This window comes from Carlito syrichta, unplaced genomic scaffold (genome assembly GCF_000164805.1).
Source record: "Carlito syrichta isolate Samal-C Ts95f unplaced genomic scaffold, Tarsius_syrichta-2.0.1 Scaffold123630, whole genome shotgun sequence".
NCBI classification, from domain to species: domain Eukaryota; kingdom Metazoa; phylum Chordata; class Mammalia; order Primates; family Tarsiidae; genus Carlito; species Carlito syrichta.
In genome coordinates, this window is record NW_007067726.1 from 215,483 (window position 1) to 224,825 (window position 9,343).

At 62.2% G+C, this 9,343-nt stretch overlaps 1 protein-coding gene across 1 annotated transcript in view; it reads left to right on the plus strand.

Annotated features, from left to right (window-relative positions):
• SPATA20 (spermatogenesis associated 20) overlaps positions 1-6,469 on the plus strand; it is a 7,221-nt gene extending 752 nt beyond the window's left edge. Inside the window, exons 4-16 of the mRNA XM_008048481.2 lie at positions 29-183; positions 261-404; positions 502-703; positions 1,073-1,203; positions 1,307-1,411; positions 1,611-1,685; positions 1,770-1,979; positions 2,067-2,259; positions 2,579-2,747; positions 3,000-3,211; positions 4,846-5,045; positions 5,872-5,952; positions 6,111-6,469. Of these exons, the coding sequence (XP_008046672.1) occupies positions 29-183; positions 261-404; positions 502-703; positions 1,073-1,203; positions 1,307-1,411; positions 1,611-1,685; positions 1,770-1,979; positions 2,067-2,259; positions 2,579-2,747; positions 3,000-3,211; positions 4,846-5,045; positions 5,872-5,952; positions 6,111-6,281 (2,048 nt within the window). The 3' untranslated portion in view covers positions 6,282-6,469. The remainder of the gene's footprint in view (positions 1-28; positions 184-260; positions 405-501; positions 704-1,072; positions 1,204-1,306; positions 1,412-1,610; positions 1,686-1,769; positions 1,980-2,066; positions 2,260-2,578; positions 2,748-2,999; positions 3,212-4,845; positions 5,046-5,871; positions 5,953-6,110) is intronic.
• Positions 6,470-9,343: the final 2,874 nt, after the last annotated feature.

Genomic DNA, 9,343 nt, shown 5'->3' on the forward strand with positions numbered 1-9,343 from the left:
CCGGCCTCGCCTCGTGGCCCTATTCCAGTGGGCTACTCCACCTGCCACTGGTGCCACCTCATGGAGGAGGAGTCCTTCCAGAACGAGGAGATCGGCCGGCTGCTGGGCGAAGACTTTGTCAGCATCAAGGTCGACCGCGAGGAGCGGCCGGACGTGGACAAGGTGTACATGACGTTCGTGCAGGTGAGCGGGCCTCCCATGGGGGCGTGTGAGGCATGCGCTCGGGGGACGGCTCCCCTCACCCCCACCCCCTCCGTCAGGCCACCAGCAGTGGTGGGGGCTGGCCCATGAACGTCTGGTTGACGCCCGACCTCCAGCCGTTTGTGGGGGGCACCTACTTCCCCCCCGAGGATGGCCTGACCCAAGTTGGCTTCCGCACGGTGTTGCTGAGAATCCGGGAGCAGGTGGGTGCGCGTTGGGGAGTGGGGCGGCCGAGGTCGGGGCGGGGAAGCGAGGCCCCCTCCGCCATGCTGACCTCCAGGCGCGCCTCGCCTCCCGCAGTGGAAACAGAACAAGAGCACCCTGCTAGAAAACAGCCAGCGTGTCGCGAGTGCCCTGCTGGCCCGGTCGGAGATCAGCATGGGGGACCGCCAGCTGCCGCCCTCTGCCGCCACCATGAACAGCCGCTGCTTCCAGCAGCTGGATGAGAGCTACGACGAGGAGTATGGTGGCTTCGCGGAGGCCCCCAAGTTTCCTGCGCCGGGTCAGTCCACACCCCTTCCCCATGACCCAGGCCTGGCCCCGTCCTTAGCCTCGTGTCCTCCTGCCTGGCCAGTGACCTCCTTACCCCTGGCCCGCCAGCAGCTGCCTAGTGAAGACCTGACGGCTGGTCTGAGCTCGACCTAGGAAAGGATCCTTCTGACCCTTGACCGCTGGCTTTCTGGACTCTGGTCTGATCGGTGACTTTCCGTCCTCTGTGGGCCAGTGGTGTTCTGACCTCTGGCTTCGGTGTGACCTTCCAGTCTCTGGGTTGACTGTTGACCTCCGGACTCCCAGCCTGCCCGGTGACCTCACAGCCCCACCTGGCTGCGGCCCCTTCCCCCACCCTCACCCGTGCTCTTGGTGCCCGCAGTGATCCTGAACTTCCTGTTCTCCTACTGGCTCAGCCACCGACTGACCCAGGACGGCTCTCGGGCCCAGCAGATGGCCTTGCACACCCTGAAGATGATGGCCAACGGGGGCATCCGGGACCACGTGGGGCAGGTGAGGGGAGCCAGGCGTTCCCGGGCAGGACGGCGGGGCAACAGAAGCCGGGCGTGGGCCGGGGCTGGGGTCGGCCTCCAGCTTTGCATCCCACCGGGCACAGGGCTTTCACCGCTACTCCACGGACCGCCAGTGGCACGTCCCCCACTTCGAGAAAATGCTGTATGACCAGGCGCAGCTCGCGGTGGCTTATTCACAGGCCTTCCAGGTGACCCCTGACCCCAGCCCAAGAACGGCCACCCGGCCCCAGTGACAGCGGCTCCCCTTCTGGAAACCCCTCGTTCCCTCAAATCCACTCCCCAGGCTTCCCTCTCCCACCTTCCTGGGAGAATGCCCCCTGTCCCCACCCTTGTACCCAGGCCGCCCCAGAGACCTCTGTTCACAGTCTCCTTTCTGCCTCCTCTCAGATCTCTGGCGACGAGTTCTACGCCGACGTTGCCAAAGGCATCCTGCGGTACGTGAGTCGGAGTCTGTGCCACCGGGTATGTGTTCACCGGGGCAGGCGGGCCTGGCTGCGGGAGGGGTCGGGACCTCCGGGCCGTCAACCAGCTCTCTCCTGCCTACAGTCTGGAGGCTTCCACAGCGCGGAGGACGCAGACTCGCCCCCTGAGCGGGGTGCACGGCCCAGAGAAGGCGCCTTCTACGTGTGGACTGTCAAAGAGGTCCAGCAGCTGCTCCCTGAGCCCGTGCCGAGCGCCACGGAGCCACTGACCTCGGGCCAGCTCCTGGTGAAGCACTACGGCCTCACAGAGGCCGGCAACATCAGCCCCAGCCAGGTGAGGATGTTGGGCGCTGGGGGGGGCGTACCCTAACCCTAACTCTAACCCTAACCCTAATCCCCTGACCAAGGCTGTTTCTCCCAGGACCCCAAGGGAGAGCTGCAGGGCCAGAATGTGCTGACTGTCCGGTACTCGCTGGAGCTGACCGCTGCCCGCTTCGGCTTGGATGTGGAGGCTGTGCAGACCACGCTCAACACCGGGCTAGAGAAGCTCTTCCAGGCCCGGAAGCACCGGCCCAAGCCGTCCCTGGACAGCAAGATGCTGGCTGCGTGGAATGGTGGGGCATGCCGCGGCCCGGGCCAGCATCAGGGCGGCCCTTCCCCAGGCCCCTGGTGTCCGTCAGGCACCTGCTAAATGCGGATTGTGCCCGTGTTGGGTGTATTGTCCCCAACAGACAGACAGGCAGAGGTTTAGTGCACTTACGTCACCTGCCTGAGGCCACACACACAGCGGGAAACCCACTCCGCCTGGCTCTGGAGCCCACACTCTGAGGGTCCCCTGAGACTCCAGAGAGGTGTCAGGGCCGAGGTGTGGGGCCCGTGTGGCTGGGGGGCCCTGGCCCGCCCCTCACCGCCATTGGTCTCTCCTGCCTGCAGGCCTGATGGTATCTGGCTATGCCGTGACCGGAGCTGTCCTGGGCCTGGACAAGCTGGTCAGCCACGCCACCAACGGGGCCAAGTTCCTGAAGCGGCACATGTTTGATGTGGCCAGCGGCCGCCTGATGCGGACCTGCTATACCAGCTCCGGGGGCTCTGTGGAGCACAGGTGGGGGCTGCGCAGACCCGCCAGGCTCATCTCCCTGCATGTCCCCGGCCGCCCTCTGCCCCGTATCTCCCCTCAGTCCTGGCTCTGCTGGGATCTGTGAGCTCCCCGCATCCGTTGACGCCTTTGGGAGATGGGCCGGTGGCACCTACCCAGGAGGGTTCGTGGAATGAGTGCCCCAAAGGGGGTCCCTCTGGGCAAAGCCCTCTCCCCGGCGCCTGTGCCCAGCCCCTCCCCTAATGCCCGTCCTCCCAGCAACTCACCCTGCTGGGGCTTCCTGGAGGACTACGCCTTCGTGGTGCGGGGCCTGCTCGACCTGTACGAGGCCTCTCAGGAGAGCGCGTGGCTCGAGTGGGCTCTGCGGCTGCAGGACACGCAGGACAGGCTCTTCTGGGACGCCCAGGGTGGCGGCTACTTCTGCAGTGAGGCCGAGCTGGGGGCAGGCCTGCCCCTGCGTCTGAAGGACGGTCAGTGGGGTGTGGGCCCGGCCTTGGGTCTTGGACCTCACCGGAGGGTGGTTTCCTCGAGGGAGGTGTCCGCGCAGCGTGGTGATGGAGAGCCCTCCCGGCGTTCCGGCTCTGCGACTTCTCAACCGGGGGACTTTGGGCTGTTCTCCTATTTCTGAGTCTCAGTTTCTTGATAGGAAAAACAGAGCTAACATCAACCCTACCTTGCAGGGCTGACATAAAGATTAGTATCGCTGTTCTGGGAACACGCTTAGCATAGTAACGGGCACCCCTGGATTCAGATATGAACAAGGCTGGCTGGGTCCCTGCCCTCCTGAAGCTCACCGTACAGCAGGGGAGACAGCCACCGATCAGGAATAATGCAGAAATGCCCACGCCTCCAAGTGGCTACACCTGCGGTGAGGCCGTGAGGAAGCAGGAGCCTCTGCCCCGTTCCTGTCCCCTGGTCACCCACGTGTCTGCTCTGAGACTAACAGTCTCTCTCCCCCATTCCAGTTTCGACTCCTCCAAGAGCAGCTCTCTCTGTCACTGCTCTGTCCTCGGGGTCTAGTGGGGTCCTGGCAGAGAGTAGCTACGTGCTCAATAATGTTAGCTGAGCGAATGGAAGAGGCTTGGGGGCCCAGCTCAGCCTGAGGGAGATCAGAGTACACCTGTGACAGCTGTCATTGCACCCAAGCCTGGAGGGTGGGAGGGGCTATGTGGGCATGGAGGGGCTGGGGAAGGGAGGGGGCGGGAAAGATGGAGAGGCAGGGCCCAGGGGTGGACAGGGCCAGGAGGTTTTAATGGGACTGTGACCTCTCTGGTTAGGTTGTAGGTGGTCACTCTGACCACTGGCGGAGAAGGGAGGTGGTGGGGGAAAGAGGGTGCCCAGTTAAGGGGCCGTCGGGGGTGCCCAGTCGGACAGGCACTGGGGCAGGCTCGGACCGCAGTGGACACGAGAGGTGGAGAGGTGGTTCTGTTCTGGCGGCAGCCCCAGGCAGGACTCCCAGATGGACTGGAGGCGGGGAGTGAGGGAGAGAGAGGAAGGGGGCAAGGATGGTGCTGCTCTGGCTGGAGCAGCTGAGTGGCTGCACGGGGGTATCAGCAGCGAGGCAGGAGCCTGAGAGCTGACAGTTCAGCTGAGGCAGCTAGAGCTGAGGGTGCCCTCAAGAGAGCAAAGTATGGCCTGGGCGCAGTGGCTCATGCCTGCAATCCCAGCATTTTGGGAGGCTGAGGTGGGAGGATCACCTGAGCCCGGGAGTTCCAGACATAGCGAGACTTTGTCTCTACAAAACATAAAATAAAATAAATTAGTTGGGTGTGGTGGCGCACGCCTAAGTCCCAGCTATTCGGGAGGCTGAGGCAGGAGGATCACCTCAGTCCAGGAGGTCGAGGCTGTGGTGAGCCATGATCGTGCCACTGCACTCCAGCCTGGGCAAGAGTGAGGTTCCCAACTCAAAAAAAAAAACAAAAAAAAACCAGGCAGAGCAAAGTATGACAACTGCTTGAGCTGGCATTTGACTCTCAGACCCGGGAGGACCAGAGTGGGCAGGGCATCTTCTCTGTCGCGTCCCCCCGTGACCCTGGACACAGTCCTGTGGCAGGTCCTGGGACCCAGTGACCTGTCCCCTCCCTCACCTGCCCGCATGCTGCAGACCAGGATGGCGCCGAGCCCAGCGCCAATTCCGTGGCGGCCCACAACCTGCTTCGGCTGCACGGCTACACGGGTCACAAGGACTGGATGACCAAGTGTGTGTGCTTGCTGACCGCCTTCTCCGAGCGCATGCGCCGCGTCCCGGTGGCATTGCCAGAGATGATCCGTGCCCTCTCGGTCCACCAGCAGACCCTCAAGCAGGTGGGCGTGAAGGCACCTGGGCAGGGACGCCGGGTAGGGAGGGTGTTGGGGCTGCCGTGAGGGCTGGGAACGTGGGGTGGGGCTTCCCAGGCTGCGCCCCGAGCTCAGGTCTCTGTGTGTGTGCACGTGTGTGTGTGTGCACGTGCGTGTAGGCAGGTCTCTGCTCTCTGCAGGGGGGGTGTCTGTGGGAGCGTGTGTGTCTGAGGGCACAGGCCTCTGGACCAGACAGGTGCCTGTGTGCTCGTCTCCCCCAGGACCACTGAGTACCGGGGCAGGGGCTGAATATGGATCTCTGGGGCTAACAGAGTGTTTTGCTGCATGTGTGTGTGTATCAGCGTCGTCATTTCTGGTGTGCTGTGTGTGTGGCTTTGGAGTTGTGTGTCTGAGCCTCTCGGCGGTATGTTGCTGTGGGTGTGCACCAGTATGTGCCTGCGTGTGTGGATTGGGTGTGTGTGTCTGGTGTTTGCACGCGTGGTACCCCCCTCTCCGTGGACATGTGCTGTGTGTAGACTGGCTGCTCTGTCTCTCTGGATGGATCTCTGTGGGTCTTCTGGGTGTGTATCTTCCGTGTTTGTGTCTCTGCTACTATCCCTGACATTGCCACCGTGTATAATCTCACTTGTGTGTGTGTGTGTGTGCGTGCGCGCGTGTGTGTGTTCCCACCTACCAAGCACTAAATCCCATGCAGCCACCTGGCGGCTGCAATAAGTCTCCCTTCCTTCTTAGGGGTAGAGGGTAGTGGGGGGAGGATGGGGATGCCCTGGTGATCGGGGGCTGGGTGCCTCCTTCACCTGACACCCCAGAGCAACCCTTCTGTTCCGGCCAGATTGTGATCTGTGGAGACCGCCAGGCCAAGGACACCAGGGCCCTGGTGCAATGTGTCCACTCTGTCTACATCCCCAACAAGGTGCCTGCCCCGTGAGCCCGGCCGCCACCACCCCGGAGCTGCCCTCCCCTCCTCGGTTCCCAGCCCCTCCCTCTACTCCAAGGCTTGGGGAGAGATGGCCCCCCTTGGGACCTGGCCAGCGCCCCCAGGTGACCCTCTCTGCTCTGCCGCTGCCCTAGGTGCTGATTCTGGCCGATGGGGACCCGTCGAGCTTCCTGTCCCGCCAGCTGCCTTTCCTGAGTACCCTACGGCGGCTGGAAGACCGGGCCACGGCCTACGTGTGTGAGAATCAAGCCTGCTCCATGCCTGTCACGGACCCCTGCGAACTGCGAAAACTGCTACATCCGTGACTGTCCAAACCCCCTTGGGTTGGGGCAGAAGGCGGAGCTTCCCGGGTGATCAGAGAGACTCAGGCCCTGCAGGGCCCTGCAGAGTCCATGGCCATCCCTGGGCACCCCAGGGTGAACTCGGCCATCCTCGCTGCCCCCCCACTGGCACCTGCTCACCCTGGAATAAACCTAACAGCATCCCGTGGCTACCTCAGGCCTCAGCCTTGCTTGTGAGGGAGGATCCTCCGACCTGGCACCAGCAGTCCAGGCCCCTCCTCCGGGAGTCCCCCCGGCCTCTCTCATTCCTCCCTTTTCTTCCAGAGGTCACCAGCCTGACCTTGCCCCCACCCATGGTCACTGCAGCCTGAACGAAACTGGGGTCAGGAGATTACATCAAGTGAAGATGACCAGGGATGGGTGTGGGGCTGTGGACTGACCCAGGAGGGGGAATGCGCCGTCCTCGTTGTCACGAGAGGTTAAGAAGGGGACCTGCCCTCCCCTCCCCATCAGCTCCTTGTTTTGAGCTGGGGAAGGGGCAGGAGATGCTTTATATTTCACGGAATGGTGGCATTTGCCTATGCCCTGGTGCACCGTGGGAACTGCCGTTATCAGGCCTGAGACATTTCTAATGGGGTATCCATCCAGCCTCAGCCTCACAGGGATGGAAGCCAAGCCTCCCCACAGGTCATATTGTCTATCCGTTTGCTTTCATACAAACTGATCTAGGGAGAGTTCTCTTTCACTTGGAGCATCCGTTGGGTTGGAGGTCCTTCCCCAAATCTATGTGAGTCCTTGCTGCAGAGAAAGCCAGTGGCTTCCTGTGACTTCCTCTGCTCCCTCAGTGTTGGGAGACACTCTGAGTCCCGTCCTTGGTACGAACATCTTCAGAGGCTCCAGAAACCCCTTCTAGCTTCCATGGGGTGCGGGTGGGGGTAACTGGGAAGCAGGCTTTGGGAAAGGCAGAGTGATGGGGCTGATGGGAGGAGGCGGTGGGGGGTAGGAGCTGCCTCTCTGGGGCCTTCAGGGGCTGCTGGTCCTGGGCTTCCTCATAGCCCCCCAGCCAAGCAACACAGATAACCAAAGAGGCTACTGCAGGAGGCCAGATGGGCCGCGACCGGTGGGAGATGTCAGCCGTGGGGCGAAGGAGCCGGGAGACGAGCTGGAGTCACTCCCTGTACACCATCACACGCAGGCACCGGGACCAGAGTCCGCTCCGTCTGGGCAGCCAGGCCCTCAGTGCACGCCACCGGCCCATCTGGAGGGGATTAGCACCCCAGCCAACAAGGCCAGCTGGCCCTTTCCTAGCCGGGGCGCACTCAGCCTCGCCAGGAAGTCAGAGGGCGAGGCCAGTGGAGCCCGGCCTGGGGGGCGGCAAAGAGGAAGGATGGAGCCTGGTGCAGCACAGGTGGCCTTTTTGGCAGCCCTGGTCCTGGCTGTGGAACGGTCTGGGCCGTTTGCCAAGCCCTCTTGCCACTGTCGATCCATTGACCCTCGTGAATGAGTTAGTGAGGCAGGTACCTTCAGCCACATGCGGATGGATATTCGAGACCAGAGAGGGAGAATGGGAGACTGGCCTGCGACCCCTCAGCACTTCTGGTTCCCTCCAGGAGGACTGAGCCCCTCGGTGAGAGAGGGGGTGTATGTGTGTGTGGGGGGGGTTCTACCTCTCCTGTCTGCTCTCTCACCTTTTCCTTCTCCTGGGCTCAGCTAAGTACATGACAATGAGATTCTGTAAAGGGATTCAGAAGGAGTTAGCGCCTTAAAGGGTTCATCCTCCCAGGAGGGCTTGAATTTCTAAAGAGGGCAGAGCCAAACATAAATCTTGCTCAGAGGTGAGATTTTACAGGTGCCCACAGCAACCCTACCTCTTTGCTGGTCCCTCCTGGGTGTGCTCCCCGAATCAGCCAGCGGAAAAGTCATGAGCCAGGGGCCAAGGTCACTGGAGACAGGGCCATGCGGTTTGGGCAGTCACTTGAGTCATTTCATCTCTCTCAGCCTCAGCTTCCTTATCTGAAAAATGGGGGACCACCCGCCCAGCTCTCAGGGCTGTTGAGGTGACTAAGTGGGATAATGTTTGCATCATCCCGAAGCAAAGAGTGTCACAGATGGGAAGATTATCTCGGCTCCTGGGGAGCCAGATGGGCTGTGAGGGAGGGGTGGCAGCAAGGGGGGTGCAGGGGCTGGCCAAGCAGGGTGTGTACAGGGGTTCATCCTCAAACCCATCCGTCCTCTTTGGCATTTAGGCTTAACTTCGTTGGGAAACTGAGGCCCCAGGGAAGGACGGTCTGGTCTGTCTCCCTCCTTCTCCCTGCCTGAGGCTGCTCATTCACCTAACAGCTATGTGCCAAACACTCTGGGAGGCCCTAGTGAGCAAATGGGCATAGCCCCCCAGGGAATACAGAGCCTGGAGGGGGAGAAAACCATTTCATTACTACAAACACAAGCATCGACTCCCAGCCCGGGCTAAAGTGCTGTGAGGTTCCAGACTTCTGTCTGGCTCGGTACAGCCTCTCCAGCACCTTGGCACTTCAGAGGCACTGAAAGGCTTGCTGGAAAGAAGGCCATGCTGAGGAGGTGATGTCAGAGCGGAGGCTTGGAGTGCTGGCGTGAAGGATGGTTTCAGGTCTTCCTTCGCCTTCCCAGCGGGTCTCGCCTCCACCGCCTCGCCTCCTCTCCCCCATCTGGGCTAAGGGCCGGCATCTCTGACTGGATATCAGAGCCCCCGGTGCCCCGGTACAGGCATCCGGGTGTCGGGTGACAGGTCGCCCCGGCTCCGAATCCAGGGAAGGAGAGGCGAATCTCAGTGGCTCCAGATGGCACGTCTCTGCCTGCCCTCCTTTCTGCGTATGTTCTAGAAGGGCGTTCAGCTCAGAGACCAGGGGTAAGCTGGGTGATGGATGAGGGTGTGGGGCCGGCTGACCGCCAGGGGACCCGACCGCTGGTTGCGCTGGGCAAGGCTCTCCGGCCTCCCTGTCCCCTCTGCAAAGCGAGGATGGAAGCGTCCCGGCCTCTCCGTGCCGCGCCCCCTCCCCGGGGCAGGTCGACCCGGCAGACCGCGGACCCGCCGGAGGGAGGAAGGCGTC